The sequence below is a fragment of the Eleginops maclovinus genome, chromosome 12, assembly GCF_036324505.1.
Source record: "Eleginops maclovinus isolate JMC-PN-2008 ecotype Puerto Natales chromosome 12, JC_Emac_rtc_rv5, whole genome shotgun sequence".
Taxonomy (NCBI): Eukaryota; Metazoa; Chordata; class Actinopteri; order Perciformes; family Eleginopidae; genus Eleginops; species Eleginops maclovinus.
In genome coordinates this window covers 13,905,112-13,930,831 of record NC_086360.1, presented here as the reverse complement: position 1 = coordinate 13,930,831, position 25,720 = coordinate 13,905,112, and the positions used below count along the sequence as shown (strand labels likewise).

At 40.6% G+C, this 25,720-nt stretch overlaps 1 protein-coding gene across 2 annotated transcripts in view; it reads right to left on the bottom strand.

Annotated features, from left to right (window-relative positions):
* efna5b (ephrin-A5b) overlaps window positions 1-25,720 on the bottom strand; it is an 88,884-nt gene that overhangs the window by 16,892 nt on the left and 46,272 nt on the right. For both annotated transcript variants that reach the window (XM_063898202.1, XM_063898203.1), the window contains exon 2: window positions 2,294-2,586. In XM_063898202.1, coding sequence (XP_063754272.1) covers window positions 2,294-2,586 — 293 coding nt within the window. The remainder of the gene's footprint in view (window positions 1-2,293; window positions 2,587-25,720) is intronic.

The window sequence follows — 25,720 nt, the reverse complement described above, 5'->3', positions numbered from 1 at the left end:
ATATTAATAGTACCAGTATATTAAGTCAAGATGTAGTCCCTGAGAAAATCACAGTAATAAACTAATTCCGTGTTTTGATAGGACTTTGCAACATGTTTACTCAACGCTCAGAAAGTTGCATTTATTACCACATTTGTAAGATTAAAAGAGAATTAAAATGATGCAACCCAATGCAAGCTGGAAGGTTTTTTTATGCTTCTGCTTCTGGGGCATGAGGAAGACTTCCCGTTGATGATGATGATGATGATTATGATGGTGGTGATAGAAATAGATGTTGCAGATAAATTGGCAGATGTATTCATGCAACTACCTCCTTCTCAATCATCCTCCTTCACCTCCACACACTGTCCACTAAAGAGACTGTCCAATCCATCAGCAGCTATCTCCCAAGCTTCTTATGGACATTCAGGCCGGACACATTGGCAGTGGGAAATCACATGTCAGACCACTTCATGGTAGATTACTTTAATATCCGTAACAGTAGCCAGAGAGGCTATACGCTAGAATCATTCAATAGCCAATGAAGCCGCGGGCCTCTAAACCAATATGGCGTGCACCAGCAGAATGGATGTGTTCCATGGAAGCCCTGTCGGTCGCAGTGTAATTTAATCTAGCCCTTAGGACAAGCATCTCTCAACAGAAATGGAAAAAATATATGTTGGAAATTCAGACTTGACGGAGTGGATGAATTGTATAACCCTTCGCTAACCCCAATCTACGCTCACATCTTCCAGGACTTCTATTTTTCCTTCATCTCATTTTGTATGTAAATGCAAATCGACTTGAAAAGTGAGGGAAAATCTGGTATACTTTTTAACAGACAAATGGCCAAACACCTAGTAGTTGAAAGGCCTCTAAAATAAGATATCAGGCTATTTGTTTTGTAGACAAGCTTAAAGAAGAAAACACCTTTCACCAATGAAAAAACGTCAAAAACTTTAGGGAGGAGTGCTTTTTGTTTTGTTACTTCAGTCTCCAACTCTGAAATGTAAAGGAGCAAGTAGAGGGAGAGGAAAAAAGGCAGGGAAATGCATGAAATGAGAAAAGGACAGAAGTGTTGGCTGGCTGTCAGGTTAACTGCTTCATAAAAAGGTGCCAATTTAAAAAACAGACATCAGTGTGTGGAGCTCGACTCAGCAACGCTCTTGACTCTTTCGACGCTGTCTCAGAGAGAAGGAGAAAACACAAAGACTTTGAAAGCCACCTAGAGCTGCATTAACACCTCAGGCATAACTTTAAAGATAAACACATACAAGTAGCATAACCAGCAACATGTAGCAGGAGGACGTTAACTGTCAAAAGTGACATCCCCATGCTGAGAAATAATGTATTGTTTTTTCTCATACATTGGCCCACAACGTTCTTCAACAGATGAAGCTATAATGTATTACACTGCATGATGTTGCACTTATGCCACCAGTTGGAGAACATAACCATACTTCCTCTTTGTAATATCAGTGTGTCCCTGCGACAATTGTGTTTTAAGCTAGTGGTGGAAACTGCACCTACTGACAGTAACTCCTCCGTATAGCCTGTGAGGGGAGAACAACTCAACTCCATTCCACTCTATCACTTTGCTTTGATAAAACCTAATTTCCCAGGGGCTTCAACTTCAGATGAACTCTGTTAGGCTCAGTTTCTATGCCAAGAAGCAGACAACTTAACATCTAGCGCAAGCTGAATAAGAGCATAACATAATGCAGAGAGGATGGCAGTCATTTTTGTGGGATACAGTATTGTGTAGCAGGGGAAGTGAGGTATAACTTTCAAACTGTCTCAATTTAACTCCCCTCGAATTCCATTGCCATTTTAGGGAAGAGTTGTCAATGAGCAATGAGAGCAGCGTAAAAAGCTTGGATAAAAGCACAGCATGAAAGCACCTACTCGGATCACTGTAATGCCACTCTCAAAGCTCTGTGGTGAAGTTGTGAAAACATGGGTTAGGGAAAGCGTGTAACTATATCTCTCAGGCTTTGTTGTATTAAAGGAAAAACACAAGGTCAGAAATGGGCCATCTGAGTTTGTAATGCATGACAATTTAGGTTAGTTAGATTCATAATTTTCTCCGAATGCATGTGAGGTTTTGTGTAGCTTTCGGAAACATGCAAAGAAAAATGTAATATCCAATATGAAAATAATCTTGAGATGATACATGTGTTACTGCACTCAGATTTATCTATAGAAGGGTGATGAATAAAAGGAAAAGCCCAAATACACATTTCGTTTTTTACGCTTTGTCACCCCTCTGTGTATACAGTATGCTATGCAAAAAGCCATCAAGACAGAGACTCACATATGTAGTAGTATTCTCTGCCCGGTCTGAACTCAAAGCCCAAGGAGAACGGAGTGAAGAGCTGGAACTTCTCTGAGAACTTGAGTGGCCCGTTGGGGGAGTGCGGCCTGTTGCACTCCCAGCGTTTGAAGCCCTTGGCGGTGTGGTCGCATGTGCTGTAGCCATCGTAGTTAACCATGTAGAGGACGTAGCGCTCTGTCCGCTCCTCAGGCACTGTGTCTTCATAGTGAGGGCAGTACACGTCCAGGTAGTCATTTATGCACACATCGATGTGGTAGTCTCCACGATGGAACCTGGTGGATAAACAGGAGAGGAAAAGGTTAACTTTTTGATTTGTATATCTATTGTTATTAAGACAAATCTTATAATCCTAATACATCTGTGTATTGATGCATCAACATTGCTTCAATAATCACAGATAAAAGGCTTTTTCAATTCAGAACATATGCAGAGAATGCAGGTTTGATCTCTCAGCACTCTTTCAATGCTGTGTGGAAATTTGCAAGCCCCAGCGCTCTCATCTTCTGGCTTCAATACGTTTGTGTGGGTTGGTTTTTCTATAAATCAGTCATTGCAACATATATTTACTCACACATACACACATCTGTGTTCCCAACGCATCCAAGTCGGAGAAGACATGCTTTCAAGAAAATTGTTTTATGTCTCTTGAAAAAAAAGACACTTTTTTTTTTTCCTTTAGTACTTTTTCCACAAAATCTAAACACGTACAGAAAACCAGAATGATCACGGGGATACATGATGGTCCAGACAGTAAATGTCAGGAGAGGTAAAATACAGAGCCTGGCTGTCCCTGAGGGCTGTGCGGTGAGGCATCTTTACAACTGCAATGATCTAGAACGGGGCCGCACAGGGTCAGAGGGCTTCAATACGTACAGGCAGATTCATCAGAAGGCCAGACACTGTCAGAAGTTGCATCTACCCACACACAATTGCCTCTGTTAAACAAAAATGTTTCTCACCTGTGGGATTTTTAGCTACAGTTTCTGGTACGGTTTGGGAAGGTATGACCCTAACCATGGGGTCATAGGTGGCCTCACAGAAACACCTGTAAGCTTGCTAGAGATGTCCTTTGTTTAGCACACACACTTGAAATGATTCACCTAGAGGCCAGGCGGTGTGAGTTCATAATTGAGACTCAGTCTTAAGTGCTGTAAGAGCACAACCTGACAAGAGTTTTGACAAAACTTTTAATTGATAAGTGCCACTGCTGTCTATAAGAAGGGCTGTTAAAGCTCCACACAAGGGGCAGAGCGTATGACAGGCTAAAATATTTTTATCCTGAGGACTCTGGGGCTTCAGGATTAACTAAAGCAGTACACATGCAGCTGTGTGACCTCTTTCTCTTGCCATGCATACTTTGTGTGGTTGTGTTTTTTCACATCTCTATGGTGGGGAGCAGGTTGTAAGTCTCAGGTCAAATCTGTTTGGCGGCACCAGGAAGATATTTGACAGTTTATTTTGTCATCCTAATTCACCATACTGTATTTTTCTATGTTGGTCTATTTGTTACACACAACATGTGCTGCATGTCTGTACCTTCTGGAAGAAGAATCCCTGAAACTATGCTGTATGCTGTAAAAATGATATAGCCCTGTCAGGCAAATGTCAGGTTTATATGGTGCTTTATACTGTACATGAAATTGCCTTTTTTTCAGTTGCTGTTTCTGTTATACAAATGTATGTACTTGCTTTATTCTTCTTATACTTATCTTTGTGCCGGTTTATATTTACTTTCGCTATTTAAAACTAGAGTGACTGCTCGTTAGCTCAATGTCATGTTTGACTTCTGGTTCTAAAGAATTAATTTTCTATCTATTTATTTAAAGTGAACTAAAAACACTGCCTTTATTTGCATCTGCAGTACATCTATACCAGACTTACGAAGCCTTACGATCACAATGCAAAACCAGACCACTTCTTTCGCAGATCAAATAGCAATTTGTGCAGAATCTGCTTCTGTGCCTACATTTGTCACTTATTTTTTTCTGTTATTTGGGATGATTAATGTCACAATCATGCAAGAAATGGAACTACATCCATTTCTCATTTATGTCATCATGTGTGTCTGCCCGTTCTGCTCTTCTGTATTTATTTACGTGCATGTGTGTGTGTGTATGTGAGCATGAGCTAGCATGAAATTTAGCCTTTCTGTGTTTACCCGTGTAGGGTAAATACCAATGTGAGAGTGTTTACAAGCAAGGCATGGGGCAGCTCATCTGTAACATCTCATTTAAAACATGTCGGTGGAGGTCCAGGAAGAGCCATGCATCTCCCTCACTGCTTTAAAATGTCACTGACTTAATGGTCACATCCTCCCATCCGCTCACGCAGTGTGTGTGTGTGTGTGTGTGTGTGTGTGTGTGTGTGTGTGTGTGTGTGTGTGTGTGTGTGTGTGTGTGTGTGTGTGTGTGTGTGTGTGTGTGTGTGTGTGTGTGTGTGTGTGTGTGTGTGTGTGTGATGTTTCAGCTGCCCTTCTCTCCCTGCCTCAGCAGTCAGAATAGTCGCTCATGGCCCTGACTGCAAATGAAGCAGAGGATGTTTGGGTGAGTGAGCACATAAAAGGGACAGGACAGGCATTTGTAACATGTGACACACTCACTGTCTCACACACACGCATATGCAACAAACACACATCTAGCACACACCTCCACATGCACAGACACACACACCCACGTACATACATTAGGTCTGTGTTATCAGCTCAGTGAGCTCCCTGGCACATTGGCACACTAACAGCAGTGAGACAGCCAGAAGCTGCTAATGGCACCGAGTGAGAAAGAGCACGAGGGTGAGAAACAGACAGGGAGAGAGAGAGAAAGGGACCTGGTTCCAAAAGAAGGGAGGGAATACAAAAAAGAGGCAACAAGACTGAATAATGCAGATAGTATTGCCAGGTTCCCAGTGAATCCAAGTATTTGCAGGAGTTATTCAAAGAGGCATTTATCATTAAAAAAAGATTCACTTTAACTGTTTGTGTATGACATGAATGTGTTTGCCGCTAAAGCGTTATGTGTTTCTCCAAATCCTTTCAGTGAGGGATTATCACCAAGAAGTCCTCCTGAAAACTTCCTGTATTTGGTAAAAGCTGTGTTTGTTCTCCTTATAAAACCAGGTTATCGAGGGACTAATGTGGGAGTTTAAGATGCGGCTGGTGTCTTGTTTATACAAATGGCAGCTTTAATCGGCTGCTGCTGTTCTATAAACAGTCCCCGCTTTTTGGGAGAAAGAGGAAGCCTTTCCTCACTGAGAATGGACATGTGTTGTTCAAACATACATCAGCCTCTGTAAAGGACACAGGAGTACCAAGAGGTTTCTCCTATGGAATGCTAATCAATGCTGTGCTCTGTGAGAATCTTAAAGAGTGACATATTAGCAGAAGAGACAGTTCAGTAACACTGCAGACAATAGGAGAGAGTAATTGCAAAGAAACTGCCGGATCAACTAATCCAGTGGGCACAAACGAAAGTGTGCTGCATCAAAATTGTTGCGTTTGTGTCAGCGATATATCGTGTCTATCGTGTTTGCTTAAAAAATTATAAATGCAGTAAAAAATGTGAATAAAAATATAATTTATAATTTAAATTGGGCAATCAAAAATATATTTTTTATTATTGTAGCTTTAAATGTTAAATAAATATAAAACTTTAGTTTTCTGCTTCATCAATCAATCAATATTTTTATATACCCCTTTTTTAGGTGTTTTAATTATTATATGTCAAAGAAAACAAAACAAATATATTTTTGGTGGCCATACAAAAATGGCTTACATGTTTGTTTCTATGAATGTTCCTTAGACGAAAGCTAAAAGCTGATACAGATCACATGCTTTCGTTCCTCTTCTAAATGCCACACACATGCACGCACTCCACCCAACCACCACAAACACTCCCTCTTTTACGACATACTAATAGCAACATCATGAGAGCAACACTCTTTTACATTCTTGTGAGTAAAGAGTTGCAGCTGAGAGTGGCAGTGGAGGCCTGCTTCCAGCAGTGAAATAGGTAATTAAGGAGCAAAGTTGGATGGTAGGCTAATTGTCAAATGGAGATAATTGCATGCCTTTGTTTTGCCACAGCTGTCCCAGCGAGCTGTGGTCACAACACAAAGCCAGAGAAATCAGCTGGACACAGAGGGTAGGTGCATATGTTTGTGTGAGTGAGAGAGTGGCACGCAATCTTTATTACCAACTGATTACATTTTCACACCACCTCCTCAGGCCCTCTGGGCTGAAACTGAAGGTCCAAGTATTGTCAGCACGCACGCACGCACGCACGCACGCACGCACGCACGCACGCACGCACGCACGCACACACACACACGCGCACACACACACTTTTACACAGATACATAGAGACCAAGCAAACACAGAGTCACAAACAGTGAGTTTGGGAGAGCTGCAATGATGTTGGGTAAGGTGGCACACCACTGCGGTCGCTGATTGGCTCATTTCCATTTCAATTACACAGCCCAGTGACATCGCTGTGTTGCCACACACACACTCATGGAGAGACAAACACACATGCACAACTACACTTTCACGCACAGGCTCTGCGTACACACACACTGTGCCCAATGAACTCCCATCAGCCACCTCTTGAGCTGTGCACCGGTGACTGCAGATAGAAAACAAGAAGGACAGGGAGAGATAGCTAACCTGAGTGAAAGAGAAAGACAGAGAAAAAGGAGGTGAGCAAGAGCTCAGTGGAAGGCTGAGGCAGAGAGCAATCAGAGTCATCTAGCCAGTTGAATAAGCGAGATTCAATAGAAAGAGCTTTGCAGTGTGCTGCCATAGTATTGCACACCTCTGAAGTGAGCAGAGCAGTATTATAGTTCAATAGTGTCACCCGAGAGAATCAGAGGGGGATCACACACACATTAGGTTTATAAAAATGATGTATGAAATTGTTGTTCTTGTTTATGGTTGCTCTCCTATTTTTTAGAAATAAAGTGTGACAGTATAAATGAATAGCAGCACCATGCAAAGAAAATGTGCACTTCTCAAGGCTAACCCTCAGGGCACATTGTCAGGTGTTGACATTGTTGTAACAAATAAACTCTAATGACCACATTTTGATGATAAGGAAGGAGAATTGATGAATACACAGTGACAAAATTCCATAAAGATCGTGAGTTATAATGCAAAAAGCTAAGCCTTAAAAAATGACTTTGACAGGAACTGTCAACCATAGCACTCCCACACTGCTGACAGCTGCATGCATTACAAAACCAAAGCCTCCTCTTCCTGAGTATAAAAGATCAACTGTGTTTGTCTGTACCTCATTTTCCCTTTGTTTTCTCTGTAATTTCTAACTCACTCCACTTCTCTTTCCTTTTTTTGTTTGTTTTCGCTTGCCTGTTGGCCCAATCCCGCTCTTGACCCCAAATCAGATCTATTTACATTATTTCACCCTCCCCTTTTGAAATTCATACATCAGATATATTTTCAATTCAATATCCTCCGGCAATGTTCCATCGCCTGATAAATAAAATCACCGTCACCTACAAACTAGAAATGCACTGGGACCATAAAAGGCAAAATAGTGATATCCTGTTGAGTGTGAATGTTTAAGTGTGTGTGCATGTTCCTCAAGTGAAAGATAATTTGTTGATTTTGGTCCGGAGGGTATATATGTTTAGCCCAGAGAAAATGAACTCTGGCTGAACCTCAACTCGCATGTAAAGGCCTTTTCAGGACCTTTCAACACTTATGACACAAACGCACATCGCAAACACTCCTCGATTTAGTTTGTGCAGTTGTCTAATTACAGATGATTGGTTGAGTGTCAGTGGATGAAAGAGAATGGCGAGCAGAAAGAAAAGAATTGAAAGGCAGAGGGAAAGGAGACACTTTTGCAATTGATTGTTAACAGCAGCCAGAAATGGACTTGGCCTTCTGTCCAGAGAGGTATTCACCTTGTTATTACTGATGGCAACGAAGTGTAATGAAAGAGCCAATAGAGGGGTGAGCAACAGATAACTGCATCCAATAGTTCCACTCCGAATCATCTTGACTGTAAAATTTAATTTCTCAGCAGACCACCATCTCAGCAGCAATTCTATTTTCTTTGGGATCTGAAGATGGAAAGCGTTTTTGTTTTTTTTTACTTTTGAGAGAAAAGTAAGAAAATGACAATACCACCCCTGGGACACTCCTATTCCAGCTCATAATACACAACACACCATTTGTCTAACAATCACACAACCAGGTGGCATCCACTTTGCCTGAAACTAGGATCCAAAACTTTTCAAACAGATTCAATGTCTCAAAGGGGGAGAAGTGGATTTTAAGGATACAATTTTGGTCTTAAAACCAAGTATGGGGACCTGTATTGTTTGAATGTTTGATTGAAATGTGAAGAAATTAGGGCTGTCAGTCAATTAAAATATTTAATCGCATGATTGCCATAATTAATCGCAAATTAATTGCGATTACTCGCAAATTAATCGCACATTATTTATCTTTTCTAAATGTACCTTAAAAAGGATATTTTCTAGTTTTTGTCGGTGGATAAATATGATTGCTTTATAATTAATCGTAAATTATGTTTATAATAAAGAAACAATGTTTCTTATAATAAACTTATAATAAAGAAACAATGTTTCTTTATTATAAGTTATAATTATTATTAATTATTAATAATGTAATGATATTTATTCAAGACAGTAAACATCATTGTTATTGCAACAATATGCGACGAAGTTATGAATCTTTTTTACAGTGGTGGCTCTCCAAGGCTCCTAAGAATGTCGTTTTGAGTCTAGCAGAGCCTCATCCTCCACAGTTTTACTGACCTACAGTCTGTAGCCACCATTTAGCTATTATGTTGTCCTCTGTGGGGTCTCTGAATCAGCGCTATGCTTGGTCAGCGAGTGATATTTTAAACTCGGCGTACTCCGGAGGAAACTTAATTCACTTTGCAGCACGTACATATTACCTCGGCCTTTTCGAGAAAACCACCTGGCAGCGCTTTATAGCTCAACTTTCCATTCAAAAGTGACTTTTCTTTCTCCATTTGTAGTGTGTTTCTGCTGTGATCCACAACGTTACCATGGTTTCCTAATATTTTCTTAAACTACGGAGCGGGCCGAGGGTCACAGAAAGCACACGCGTTAACGCGCGTTAAAAAAAATAGTTCCGTTAAAAGGAAGGTGCGTTAACGCCGTTAATAACGCGTTTAACTGACAGCCCTAGAAGAAATTGAAAAATAAATCATAATAATAATAAAGTAATTCCATATAAACATTTGAACAAATCTTCAGAGATGGTTCTTGTTTTTGTCCTAAAAACTTGGAAGGGGTTTTAAAACCTCAATATTTAACTGCATTTTCTGAAATGCACAATAGTAGTAGTACCAATACGAATGATTAAACTGGAATAATCCACTAAAATGTAAAACATTTTTTGGAGTTCTTGCTCTTCTTTGATATGGTTGAAGAACATGATACTGTGACGAGAAGCAATGGAACCCCCAAAATATTAGTATTGAGGTAGAGTCACGGCTAACCAGAGAGCAGTGAAGTCAGGGGAAGAACATGTGAGTGCGTTGCTTGTTATACGAGTTGACAGCAGCATTCCTGTCTGGCTAACTGGCTGATAGGCTTACAGCACAGGGAGGGGATGTAGAGAAGACATGCAGACATCAGACCTATAGAGTATCACATATTGCTGGCATTTTTTCCTGGACATGTTGGGGGGCTGAGATTTATATATATGGCATATTTTAATATATAGTTTACGGGATATCTGCTGGACGAACACATATACACATTAACACTCGTATGAATGCTTAGCTGCTGGTCATGGTGCATTTTACTGTGTCCATCTGCTGTAGCTTTATAGAGGGTGCAGTGCAGGCTCGGAGCAGGTGGTCAGCCCAGTATAATATACTGACTGTCAGCAGTGAGGAACACAGGGACGTACCCATGCATTCCTTCATCTCTCTTTCTCACATGCATTCATTCGACCTCCCATCTAGACCATTTCTCCTACACTTCTCTCTGTTTCTGTCCATCTTCTACACCTCTCCATCCCTCGCCCCCCTCTGCTCCCTCACTTTTCTCACCCCACTTTCTCCACTGCCACCCTTGACTGTGATCTTACGATATTCATTTCTGCCATTTATGTCTGTCAGCGCTCATTTTGCCCCAGGGAGACAATGAATTAAGAGCAGTGACAGACAAGTTCTTGTTCTGCTCTTGGTGCTGAGTGATACAGCGATATGCGGGCTCCAGTGAGTGTTTGATGTAGACTGCATTAGCATGCTGTAGCTCAAGTCCAAAACAGAGAAAAGGAAAAAAAAAAAGGACAGATACTTCCTCTGAGCTCATCTACTCACTGTTCTGCCAAACAACCATTTTTATGGGTGTAAAACACTGATGTGTGTAGGCTATATATGTGAGTGAATGGCTGGGTGTGTATGTGGGTCTCTGTATATCTCCCTGTGTGTAAAAGGATTTCTTTATGTCTCTGTTCGTCACCAAGGGAGTGAGGGAAAAATGACACAACCCACAAACATCCTGTCAGACCCTGGGGCCATTCTCCTGAATCATTGCTGCCCCAAACCCACTTCAATCCCTTAGTAAATACTGTATGCTCTGACATGTTTAACAGGACCACAGTGGGTGTGTGCATGCCTGTAAACGCATGTGAGTTTATGCACGGTCACACATTGGCAGTTAGTGTCAATTAATAGCTATACATCATTGAATGGGAGACGTGTTTGCCATTAATCATAAGTCTTTGTTTTATAGTGACAAGGCATTTGGCAGCTGAGACAAAACAGCAGCAGTGAAACATTGTGAGTCGTGTAACATGTCTTCCCAATGGGAGAGAGAGAAAAAAGGACCTTGTTGTTTTCTATCCTCTTGTAAGTTGCACTCAGCTCTTCAGGCAGGTAGTGGTGAATATGTTCTAGGAAGTCAGATATTCACAAACACCTCACATGGACTCAAAAGGTTGCCACGAGTCCGCAGCAATTATTGCTTAGATAAGTATAAGTGACACATCTAACTCATTTTGATAAGTGAGATAATATGCATGTGTTACCACAGAATAAAGCAATTGTTGCATAATGATGTGATCATGAACAGAGTTTAAAAAATGTTTAGCAGCTGAAGCAGTCACTGGATTGAGAAAAAATGTAATGGAGGAAAAATATGCAGCTTTTTCAATTTGTTTCTTACAATTTAGAAGTTCATTGTACTTGCAATAGAAAGCGTAGGTGCAGTATAAATATAAGGCTTAGACCTTAAATAGAACGTTATGTGGCTGGATTAAAAGATTACTTTTATAAATTAAAATGTGCACTTTCTCTCACACACCAGGAAGAGCACTGTACTCAGCAAACAATGCAAGGCCAGAAACTCCAACTCTCCACACATAAATCCAATTCTGGAATGTAATTAAAACCTTTAAATGGACAACGATCATCGATAAATAGGTTTGAAAAATGAAAAATGAAAATTTTCTTTTATTGATATTCAGTAACCCACTTCCCATTAGGCTAAAAAAAGACAGCATGTTCAGGACTTGAATCATATCTCTTGTATAAAAGACTATTACGTATATGCCTCTCTCCCCTACCTTCTTTTCACTTTATCCAGCTCCTGTGGACCACTTGTCAGTCCACTTTTCCTGTGTTGTTGCTATATGTAACGACCCACCCCCCCAACACACACACAACACACACACACACACACACACACACACACACACACACACACACACACACACACACACACACACACACACACACACACACACACACACACACACACTCTGTCTCTAAAAACAAAAGATCAAATGATGGATGGAGGAGTAAAATGACTAAGAAAACTGGCGAAAAGGGCAAAAACCATGTGGGAGAATCAAGAGAGATACAATGTAGGAGGAGGGTAAAGAAGAAAGGCAAGTATGAAGGTTTGAAAGCTGCAAAAGATGGTGGGGACATTAAAGGGTGAATATGTGGGTAGAAAACGGAAGACCAAGGATTAAAAGAGGACAAACAAATGTGTATGTGTCCTGTTTGTTTCATCTCAGTAAGCCTGCACCGTTGCACTGATCATTAAGTCCGGCATCACAGTCAGTAACACACACAAACTGACTCACGCTGACACCCCCGTATATATATCCATACACTAAATGCACACGGGAAAATACACACTGACCTTCAAGGTAGGTTGCTATGGAGCTGTGTCAGGATGTTATAATGTCACCACTTTCATAAAACCCTTGCCCCTTTCACAGTTCACAAACCACTGAATGTATACTGCTGTACTGAATGTGTTACCGTGTGTTTGGTTGCGTGTGTCCGGCTCTCTGTGATTGCAGCAGATTGAAGCTGAGTAAGATATGTAGCATTTAAAGAGGGAGGCATGAGAAGCCAAATGGTAAGTGTCATGTGTTTATCCGTGGAACATAATTGCTTTACTGACAGATTGTAGCTATAATTGTGCCTCTCAATACATCACTGTTGTCATGTGAAAATCACATAAGTCTCCTCCTTCTTTGGCCAATTGCACTTTTAAAGTAAGTCAACTCGAACAACTTACAAACCCTACAAATCTCTTAGAAAAAATTTCAAATATAGTGTCATCAAGCTACTAAAAGAGGCTGATTTACTTATTATTTGCTCATAAATGTAGAATCCAATCCAGACTGAAGCTGAAACTAAATATGTGTTGCCTTTTGAGACGGATTCAAGAGATTAATTTACAGAAATGTTTAAATTTGTGTCAAAATGTTCTATTACAGTAAAAATGTAATTTAGTTTGGTTTGACATCATTGAAGGTTATTTATTTTTGTCAAAATCACTCAATTTGGTAATTGTATATGTACATTGACTCAATCTGGCTGGCTGCCTTAAAATGTAGTGATTGTACTGTACATTAAACTCTATGGCTGCCTATAAGGAGGTCAGCAAGGGCAGCTGGGAGTCTTCCTGATGTAAACAGTCTTAACAAGGGGTCTCTATTGTTTAATACTGTCTTCCTCCCTCCTTTGCTTGACTCTCATGTTTGCAGGATCTTTCCTAGATTTCAGTCTTGATTGCTCCTCGATAGTTTCATATAACACGAGTCTGATTTAATAAAAAACGGACTTTTTAGTCTTTTATTCCGATTTAAGTTAAAACTATATGGCAATGCTTGATGGGATTGCTATCGCACATTTGCTCTTATTTTCTATTTATTTTTACAACTTCCACTATGAGTTTTTATCTTTGCTCCTCCGGTTTTCCCATGCTTGTATATCCCTTGTAAAAATTACCAAGTATTACACTTAATGGATTAAGCTTGTTCGCATAACGAGATGATACATCAACCATTCATTTTTACGCTAATTACTGTCCTAGGGCAATACAAGTGGGCTGTGAAGTGAAATTCAGCTCCTCATTGGCATCTCACATTAGAGGAAAACAGCCCATGATTTAAACTCTACCCAGCTTGATTCAGAAAAGTTGGATTTGGTCGCCCTGTTGCAAAATAGAGAGAACTCTGCCAGCATTTTATTTTTATTCCCAGGGAAAGTCGTATTAAAAGTGTATTATTACAGTGTAATGAAAATACACTGTAATAGCTCATGTAATGTTACAGCATGTTCTACCAACATGTCATGTTTTGCCTCCTATCTGAATTAGTCTAGACAGTGTACAAATGTCTTAGTCACAGCACAATACTGCCTTAAGAGACAGTGTTGACACATTCATAAGATAACAGAAAGACAGCGATATTCCCTGATAACTATCACCCTGGAAGTGTATCAAGTTTTAAACTAGGATATTACAAAGAGCCTTTACATACTTTTATCTTAACTGGGAAATCTATGACAGTGAATCACATTGCATGGCCCTGTCTACTTTCCAGTAAGATAACATTTCCAAGTTCCATCATAACTTTTAAGAACAATTGATAATTCCCAACATCCTCAGTGTTATGACTCTGTTATTGAACCGCAAATCTGGCAGACAAGATATGCGGTTGATGTGGCAGTGGAGGGAAAGAGGAGGTAATTTCCAGAGCATCTGCTGATTGTAAAAGGCAGAGTGTTTTAAAAGCAGATGGTAATGGAGAGATGATGGAATCCCTTCATAACCAGTCTCGGCACAAGGCGACAACAGCAATGTTTTCCATCAAGGGAATGCTGTTTCTAGACACGGGAAAGATTTGTTTTAAGCATTTGCTGAGCTCTGAAACAAGAATCTATGAATACATGAAACACAACCCCTACATAATCTGTGTTTGTTGTTGAATGGTTTCAACTATGTATAGTTAACCTATCTTCCTTTGAACCATTCTCAAACCCAAGGTGAAGTGTTCCCAGGTCATCTTGTGTTTAAAATTAATAGTAAAAAACTTTAAAATATGTATCATGCAATTGCAAAAAAATTGAAGCAGAGGAATGCAGCACATCTTTATATTTTAGACACTGATCAGTGAGATTATTAAATCATTGGAGATAAAAGAATAACCTTTTTTTTAATGCCTGTTATTGCTCGTGCGTGTGTTTCAGAAAGGCATACCTAGAGCTGGTCAGGAGGGTGAAGCAATCGCTGTAACTTCAACAGTGTATTTGTCAGTGGGGGGCTGACACATGGGCCTCTCAAGCCTGTTAAAAAGCTATATGATCCTTTAAATTCTACATTGTATTTGCACGTGTGGGCAGATTTTAAGTCTCTATTAATGCACCCATGTTTGTGTGTGAGCATGTGTGTGTTTGGTATTAACAAAGCATTTTCCAGGACCTTCAGGGTCAGCCTCCTGTGGAGAAGCTGTCAAGGTCCCAGGCAGGGGGTTAAGCAGTGTGCCGGGGTACTTGCGCTGTGTGTCTTATGTAGGCAATGTCGGTGTTATATAGGGCAGCATAGGTCAGTATATAATAAAGACACAAGCACACACCCATACATATATGACTTCATACATAGACATGACATACTTCTCCACACATAAATCCCTAGAAGTTCAACTGTGCAGTTCAGGGCCAGTTTGCAGTTATCCTTCTATTTTAAATGGCTTACATTACCGAAGCCTTGTATTTATTGCAGAGAGACCTTGTTCAGTTATACAGACATCCAGAACATGTTGTGTAAATGGCAAAAACCAGGAAAGCAGCAAATGATTAAAGTGGGTTGCAGTCTGACTATATATTTACATTTCTATTAAATGTATGTTCTGCAGATTATGTTCTTTAAAGCTGCATTACAGTGATCTTAAACCTCACCAGCGTGAATGACCCCCCTCTCTTTCATTTGTTGCTTATGAATACTTTGCAAAATGCTGAAATGTCCTTTTTCTGTTTCCCTCTGAAGAGAGTAAGTGTGTTTCTCTTTGAAAAGAGCGGAAAACAGGATCAAACTGTGCAAAGTGAAGGCAGTCAGTTCTGTCCTTGTCTTTGATCCAAACTCAGCCCTGTTTAAAAGGCCCAGTTTGACAGAGCAGGAACTCTGTCAGTTTAACTAAGCTTTGTGTCACGTCAAACTGGCTAAAAGACGGTCAGCAGGCCTTTGTTCTGCTGTCCTGGAGAGCGAGCCTCAAGGCATTCATGTATAAAACACGTCTCGTGTGTAATGTAACCTCACTGCGCAAATGTGTGTGTGAGAGTGCATTTGTGTTAATAACTTTGGGGGTCTATATAATAATACTTGTTTCAAAACATAAAGTGTAAAGAGTAAATATTCCTCATCCAAACCATTCCATTGGTAGACAAAGATATACGTAAAGCATGGCTTAACATGTATTACCTTCGTGCGCACACAATTTAAAACCTCATCTTTCCACTTTCCAGAATCAGAGATTCTGATTGAGTCTTGCTGAAGCAAAACTAGTTGTGCATTCTAGCTAATTGGCCTAGTTAAGTTTCCCGTGTGTATAGACACAGAAGCTTTTGGCACTGAAACAAGGTCTGTAGGTCAGGTCTTGGTGGGCACAAGCTATACTCTGTTCACACTTCCAACTGTGAGATCATGAACTCTTGAACTTGCGTCGCAGAGCAGGAAAGTGAAAGAATAAGCATCTGGAAAGAAAATGACATTTTGTTACACTAGCAAATAATTTGGCCTCTCTGTCTGTTTATTTATGCACTCTAGTTAGTCCAGGCAAACAGAGAATGGCTCCCCAATATACGCTTCCAGAAACCAACACACACTCACAAAGGGGGTTTTATGGGAGCAAGTGGTGACACGCTGTGGACAGGTTTTGGGAGGTTTACCGACATGTGTGGTCTAAAGTTAGAGCAGTTGGAGAATGCCTTCCATCCTTGTGTCCATCCATCCCTGAACATACACTCCTCACAGCTGTCTCCTTCATCTCATCCTCTGACCTGAGCTGGCTGTCAGGGCCTCCGGCCTCAACACAGCATACTGCACGTTCACCACATACCACTGCTGGGTACTGTAAGACTTCATATCATTAAATGACTATTTCTCAATATTATCCTAATTAGTCCTAATTACTTAACGACCAAAACTAGGACAATATGTTACACTGCATGTGGTGTTTTATTACAAAAATCTTTATTAGTGTAAAGCTGCAATGATTTCATATCATTTAAAATGTATTTTTCAACCTCTGTACAAGTTTATTGCAGCAATATTTGCATTAACACAAAATAGCCCAATGTTATCCCTTCTGCCTTTCCTCCATTTTGTGACTGTCTCACTCCACCTGCTGCTCGCTCTCCCCACACTCTGATGCCTGTGTGTCGAAAGCGTAAAACGCCTGATATTGATGTCCCTATCAGGGCACAGCAGGGGCCCCTTCATCACGGACACACACATACAGTCACACAGATGCCTGGGTGAGACGTCCCAGTTGAAGCATTAGTCAACTGTGTGTGTGTGTGTGTGTGTGTGTGTGTGTGTGTGTGTGTGTGTGTGTGTGTGTGTGTGTGTGTGTGTGTGTGTGTGTGTGTGTGGGGTGGGGAGAGATTGTCCATATCATGTTAGCTGTGTGGGCTTAGTAGGGTTGGTTGTAACCTCCCACAGGTGTTAGGGATCAATTTAAACACAAATCATTTCATACACTAATCCCTACGAACATGTTTTACACTTTCTGACATTACACAGCTGTCCAGATGTATCTCATCCTCGTCTTTTCTGAAAAATGACAGACTTTTTCAAGCAATGAGATTAAAAAAAACAGAATTCCCATAAATACTTCTAACCTTTTGTTTCTGTTAAAGGAAAATGAATCATCAGGCAGATATTTGGGCGGTGAGTGAAAGACAGATCAAGATAAGCAAAAGAAAAATGACAAGATCTAAGACTTTAAGACTCTTTCTGTCATGAAAAAAGTAATATTTCAAAGAACATCATGGGTGTGAGCAGAAGAAATATTATTATGAAAGAATGTCAAAAGGCAACAGAGGAAAGAAGTAACGGGAAGGATATGATCAAAGAAGTAGAATAGAAATCATATTTTGCTATCTTCTTCACTGTCTCAGAACAGTCTGAGGCATACGTGGGAGTTGGTTTAATATCAGACTTTGTAATATGCTCATGTGAAACATTAACATATGAGAAAGAGAGGGAGAGAGAGGCCGAGAGAAAAGGCATCTGTTACACTACAGACAGCTCTTGCACATCTCATTCAACCAAATTTGACAGATGACAATAGATCAAAGCAATAGCAGAAACAATCAGTGTTTCACAAAATGCTACAAAAGTTTAAATTTGCTGTAAAACTTGAACAATGATGGTACAGATCATCTCTTACACACAAACATGCACGAACACACACATGCAACATTATACACACTAACAGGCAACGTCAAAAACACTTTCATTATTCATCAGCACAGACTCAATATATTTCCTGATGAAAGGTGAAATATTTGAAGTGGATGCATCATGAATGAACAGCAAAGGAAATGATTGGCTGGAAAAGCTTGTTTATTGGGAGAATGCCACAGCGGTGGGTAGGTGATGAAGGTAGTATAGGAAGGGTAACCTGGGATATAGGGAAAGGGATTGTGGGTAATATTTCCACAGTCACAGTTGGTTGGCCCTAAATTAAACTGGCACACTGGAGGGCAAGCAACACATTTATGCATGCACACATGTACAGAAATGCACATGAGAAGCAAAATATCATGCATAAACTGTACAAACAATTATTTCAAATGTACAGAGTCAATAGACCGAGTGATTCAACAAAAATTGTGTTTATATACCAACATCCAATTGAGCCGCTCAGATTTTCATCAACAGCGTCTACACTCAACAAATACTCTCTCATGTTGAAAACAAACTGTTGGCCAACCACCAATGAGCATCGTTCAAAAGAGCATGCAGAAATGCATACACTTAGGGAATGCTGTAATATGGCAGACATACGTGTCTGAAGCAAAGCGTGCTCTTGCATAAAACATCAGGTGTTGAGCATTTTAAGTGCTTCTATTGTAATCAGACCGAAGCCATAACCGCTCCCTTAAAGGCCTGGTGAGAGTGGCTGAAGGTCCATTTAGGCATCCAGAACAAAGAGCATCACTTGATCAATAGACAACCTCGTTAGGGCAATATGCTGCGGCGGGCACATTCTGAGACACAGGGGATGATGGGAGGTGGGTGTGACGGGAGGGGGTGGATGGACGACGGTCTCTGTGGTGTTCTTTAATGCACATTTAAAAGCGGAAAAGGGCCAGAGTGCAGACAAAAAATATACAGACATGAACCAACATGCTTGAAGGACATTCCCACAATCACTAACAAAGTGCATTGTGCTTGTGAAAAACTCTAATAAGGTCTGTGTGTGTGTGTGTGTGTGTGTGTGTGTGTGTGTGTGTGTGTGTGTGTGTGTGTGTGTGTGTGTGTGTGTGTGTGTGTGTGTGTGTGTGTGTGTGTGTGTGTGTGTGTGTGAGAGAGAGAGAGAGATGGAAAGCCACTAAAAGCTATTTAGGGGCACCTTAGGGAGCTATCCTTCATGACTTATCAGCTAGGTAGACAGGCAAAAGTGTGCATACACACACACACACAAACACACACACACACACACACACACACACACACACACACACACACACACACACACACACACACACACACTCACACACACACACACACACACATACATGCACTTATACACACAAAGTGGATCCTTAATAAACCCTTGTCAGTTTGAAGGGAACAAAGGTTGGAGACAAAGAAGAGAGGGAAGAGGACTGGAGAGTGTAAAGAGAAGAATAGAGTGTAGGTAAGGGGGGGCATGGGGGGGTTCCTCCCTGAGATCGATTGCTTATCACTGTCACCTAATCTGACCATCTTCCACCCCTCTTCTTTCTCTTTCTTTCTCCCTCCCTCCCTTCCTCCATCTTGCTGTGGTGCAGAAAGGTGTAGAGAAAATGAAGGGCAGACAGAGATATAGGAAGACAGAATGATGGAGTGTGTGCCTCTCATGAATAGAATTAGAGAGGAAAAAGAGGGAGAGGAACTCAGTGCTGAGATGGAGTAGAAAACAAAGGCAAATAAAGACCAACAGAAAGGGAAGTAGAATGACAGGAAGCACATACTGACAGAGAGAAAGAGAGAGAGAAAGTATGCAGTGCAGCCTGCCCATAAATCTACAGTTAATCTTTTCAGAAGCCCACTTCAGACATATGAACAACACACTAAACAATAAGCATTGAAGACAGAGCCAGATATTAAGTTGGATCTATTGCAAATCACAGAAGGGGAGAAATTATTAAAGTCAAAATAATAAACAGATTTTTATACTGTATTAAAACATGAATGCCCAGGAAATCTAAATTAGAAACAAACATGAAAATAAAACGGGTCACACAAGCACCTTCTCACAGTACTTGTTGCTGTTGGTTCAGCATGACCAAGAGATGACTGCCTTTATACAGTCAGTTAAACACACAAACACAATGCCAACTGGCAGCCAAATAAAACCAAAGGTCTTACTAATATACAAAGAGATAACTTATGGTCTTTATAGTAATAAAACTCCTCCTTCCTGAATGAAAATTCTACAATTTTCCAGATTTCTTAATCTGCAATCCTGACAACATATACAGTATGTGACTGCTTTTAAAAGATTATGTACATTCACCTGCACAGGGTTACCAAAGGAGTTGCACCATAAGAATGGATCAGAACAAAACTGCATCAATATCATACAAACCATTGATATGAATTATATATGATTTTCTTTTTACACCAAAATTAAATATTTAAAAGATGATAAACTACCGCTGAGCTCTGTGAATGTCCACAATGTCCACAGCGTGGCAGGTGAAGAAAAACATTGCTCAGTACTTTCACAGCTCCCCTCTATCGCGCCATTACTACACACTGCTTACCCTTTCCTCTCTCAGTCTCCCTTTCCATCCTTCCGTCCTTTCTTCCCTCGCTGTTATTACCACCATACTATTCCCTGCCTCCTGGCTGTCTTTTGGCAGCACGGGAGGGAAGACAGATGAGAGGGAAGAAACAAGAGACGGAGACATCAAGGGGAGAGAGAATGGGCTGTTGTTTGGTGTTGCACCTCCATCCTCTTACAGTAGCAATGAACATTTTAGTCCCATGCTCACTTTCTAGGTCTTTGGAACTACAGTGATAGACTTTGAAAAATATATATTAAGCAGATTAAGAAGACTGATGTACATCACAGCAGAGTGTAAATAACCTGTTGCGAGAGAGAGAGAGACAGGCCCCTGCAGAGATGCGATGTGGCCCACTGTATTTCCCAAAGGTTTGCTTAGAAACAATAGATGACAGGTGATGGTGTAAGACAAAGAATGAAGGGCATTGAGGATGGTGTAAAATGGTCCTCTTTAGCTGCAGCAGGGGCTCCACTAAGGGTTGCAATTAACCTGAACACTTAACCCCCATCATGGAGAGACAGAGAGAGAGACAAGAAAATCGGACAAAAACTGAAGAAAAGCTAAATGTTCCGAATTTTCAGAAAAGCTCAGAATAAATGGAAACTTTGTACATACTTTCCACATGAGACCCATAAAGACAGAGCTGAACATCAAATGAAAAGTAGTTATTTCTTGAGTTGAATTGAAATTGCACAAACTACATCCACAGCAACCAAGCACGTTTGTCTCTTCTCTTGAGTGTTTCTCAAAACGATATATTAAAATTGACAAACCCACAGCACGTCTCCACTTCAAACATAACTGACTTCTAATCTGTGGTATTATTATGACTCTGGCATGGTTTGTTAGATGTGAATTTTCCTCACTCAGAGAGAGGATTTGCTATATTTTTTTATGATATATCTTTTTAAATCCTTGCATTGATCCAAGCCAAGTATCTTAGAATAAATGCCTCAGGCAGAGTGATAACTATTGCCATGACAGGAAGAAAGGAAGCAGAGTTTGAGTCTCTTCTTTTATCTTCTTACTTTCAGTTCTGTACCATCAAAAAAAGGCTTTCCTGGCAAAACCATGTATTAAAAGTATTGCCAGCACAGGGAAGCACAGACAGAACACAGATGTACGAAAGAAAAAGAGAGAAAAGGCAAACTGTGGGTGTTGTTTGTTTTCATAAAAAAAAAAAAAAAGTGTAGGTAGATTTTGTTTGTACATACTAGTCTATTCTCCTGACTTACGGTGTTTCTACCTCGCCTGGAAACAACTTTTCTACCTCGGGGAAAAGTAGGCAATGTTTAACTTTAAGTATTATGTCTCCTAATTGTTTGAATGCACTAAAGCATGCTAAGAGTTTATCTTAGTTTCAGTGTCCACTAAATGTCTGTCCTCTTGTGTAAGTGGCAGCTAGACACTGCTAAAGGACAGATGAGCCTGGTGTAATTGCCTTCTAATGCTCCTGACCCCGTCTGGGACATCCCTATCATTAACAAACATGTCTGACATTTTCCTCGGCACTCCTGTATTGCCAGCAGTAGAATGAGCTGCATTATCACAGCCAATATCAAGACAAAAATGACTCCTGTTAAGCTGATCAAAGTTGTCCTTAGAAACAACTTAGTGAATGCAGGATGAAGACAATTACACACCCTGTATCACCTTGTTAAGCCAGGAACAAATTGTACAAATACATATAATACATTTAAGTGACATTGAAGAAAACAACTGATTAGTGCCTTACTTAAAGTGTTGTTTAAAATGTTCAATTGCTTGATCTACAAATGATTAAGAAACCGTATGATCACAGATTGAAAGGTCATGTTAAACCAAGAGAAGATAAATCTGAAGAGGATTTAAAGGTAATCCAACTGTAAGCAAACTGAACCATTCTCTAATCTGAGATGGATTCATCATGTAATGAGTAATCTGAGAAGGCTCATCACCGTGATATATTACCAAAAGCCATCTGGCAGGGAGGACCACAGTTAAATGTTGACAGTAATGACAATTTAGTTCACCGGCCTTATTAAATAAAGAGCTCATTTGTGCATGCAGACATATGGCCAATCAACTCGTTGCCTAGCACTTCATCATGCACACACACACACACACACACACACACACACACACACACACACACACACACACACACACACACACACACACACACACACACACACACACACACACACACACACACACACACACACACACACGTTCATGTGCATGCACAAACACAAATAAAAGTCACTAAATGCATGCACACACATACACATGCAAATGACAAGTTATCAAGATATGCCTTTGGCCAAACACCGAGTGTGAAATGATTCATCTGAAGCCAAGACCTGTTTGCTTACACTTTGACACCAGAGCAGTAGGCGCACTAGAAGATTAGTCAGAGACACATGCTGGCATATAAAAACATGCGGTCTGTGGGTTCACATGCTTGTTAAAAAAGCATATATTTTCTTGGTTGAGGCGTGATTATTCTCCATTTCCTCCCTCACCAAACACATAAATCAAGCATTTGCCCATTTGCTAGCAAGTTGAAGCTAGGGATTGGAATATTGTTTTAAAAACAAAACCAAATCCAGGAGGAATATTGTCACATAGGTCTAAAGGCCCAAGAGAGACACATAAATCTCGGGTGCCTTTACCAGAAATGTTCAGACTCTGGAGGAATAAAGAATATGTGTGTGAATATTGGTGTGGGGACTTGGAGAGGGGACAGACAATGTCTGTCTGCCTGCCTGCCTGCCTGCCTGCCTGTCTGTCTGTCTGTCTGTCTGTCTGTCTGTCTGTCTGTCTGTCTGTCTGTCTGTCTGTCTGTCTGTCTGTCTGTCTGTCTGTCTTCCACATGCATCGTTTGTGTGATGTGTGCAGGTGTTGATCTATGTAAAATGCCCATGACGCAGCTCCTATTTTCCTCACTTGGACTTGGCATTTAGCTCTAAATGAGTGAACACTCACACACCGACACACACACACAGGGATGAGTGCAAGAACGCCACAGCGACAGACGGAAGGTAGACAAATATCCTTTGTGGTCTACCAACACAACCAACTGCGTCATCAATCTTACAGTATGTTATGCCTTTCCTGCCATTCTATTCATCCTCTGCTCCTCTTTAGCCTTCAGCAGCCTACAGGAATACAGTGTGATAATCTATTAGCTTGTTGTGTTTGTGACAGGATGGAGCAGGATAGCACGTTGAAAGGGAAAACTCCAGTAAAGCCCAACATACTCATTTAGATCTGGCTTGAAACATCAATAATGTTGTCACAGATTTCCACACTGTACCCTCTGTTTAAGCAAGCATGGCTGCTTTTATCAGACCAGCTGAGAAAACCCCACATCATATCATCTCTGAAACAAAAGGAAATGTTGCACTTAACTGGTTCAAGAAATTTTACTTTCTGCATTACTCTTCTCGTTCTCTTTCTGTTCACACCTCTTGTACGCACCCTTTCTCCTCCCTTTTCCTTTGCTCTCAGGTGTTGTTTAGATAAGGCTATAAGAGGGGATTAGTGAGAGCTCTCTGCCATGTTTGCCTTTGGCACAGAGGACAAAGGGACTGGGACGTTTTCACTGCTCCGCCATTTCCATTCACCTGCCTGCTTGTGTGAAACAAACTGCCATGCAAGGACACACACACTCACACTCACCTGTGTAATGACTATGTCACTGTGCCCCAGTTATGAACTGAATCAGCATAATCCCTTCACACTCCATTAATCAAGAAAAAGGCAGGGTGCAGTCTCACAAAAAACTCACAAACACACACAGAGAATTACAATGATGACACATATCCCACACTGTGTGGTCTTCCAAATTTAGCTGGTCCCATGGGCTGCTGTTAGTGGTCTACTGAGCCAAGTCAGACACAATAGCATGCAAAGTCTACAGGTGTGTGTGTGTGTGTGTGTGTGTGTGTGTGTGTGTGTGTGTGTGTGTGTGTGTGTGTGTGTGTGTGTGTGTGTGTGTGTGTGTGTGTGTGTGTGTGTGTGTGTGTGTGTGTGTGTGTGTGTGTGTGTGTGTGTGTGTAAGCCCATATATATTTTTAAAGAACATGATTCAAGCTACTGTAGACAACATGCCGTGCAAGGATATTACGATATGATTGCCCTTGTTTTCACCACAGGGCCTGGCAGAGCTAAGCAGGTGGTTCAAATGATTGTAGTATTTGATATCTCTCAGCATTCCTGTAATTTGTTTTCATCTTTTTCCTGCTAAGATGATAAGTCAGCTCACACTTCAGCCTTTGATAAAGAAATCATATGGTGATCATATGCTATTAACATCCGATTAACATAATTCAGACTGTTGCGGGGATGACCAATCATGTTCATGGTGCTGGTTTCCTTACAGTCATTGTCGTTACTCCTCTTTTTGCCTATTACCACTTAAATGCTGCATTTGCTCAAGCATATGCATGTACCAGCTGCTATCTGGAGGAAACCATGATAATTCCAACTAGGACTTATCAGCAACAAAGAAATAGCAGTCATGGTTCTAATTTGTTGATAATACAAAGCCCATTTGGGAAGGATCCATACATTCATCTATGTATGAGGGCACAAATAGACATAAAACTCCCCTCTAGGTGTTATAAGTGAAGTAAGGAGGCCTAGGGTGCATGTACCAAGGCTTTATGACAACATTTCATGAACATATAGAGGGGAAAGAGAATAATCTGAAGGAAAACAAAGGAAAGGCCTGGAGTTGAATCTCCTAAAGTAACAACACTGTGGTATAACTGCAAAGAGAAGAGCTGCTATATAATGTGTTATGATCACATATTCTCTCTTCATTATTTCCAGAATGTTGAGTTTACATTCCTCTTCCAGCCCTCCTACATGTTTATTAAAAAGAAAAAAGGAATCTCTTGTGCAGGCCAATGTTGACTAATCCTTTAGCAATCCATACTGGGACAACATCTCAGTATGAAGGTCAAGTGACCTTAGGTAAACACCTATATCACGGTGCACATTTATAGTGTTTTTCAATCCACATTCTTAACTATTCACTGCATGTCCATCTATCCATCAGTGTGTCAGTCCCAGCTGGGCAGAGCCTCAGGGCTGT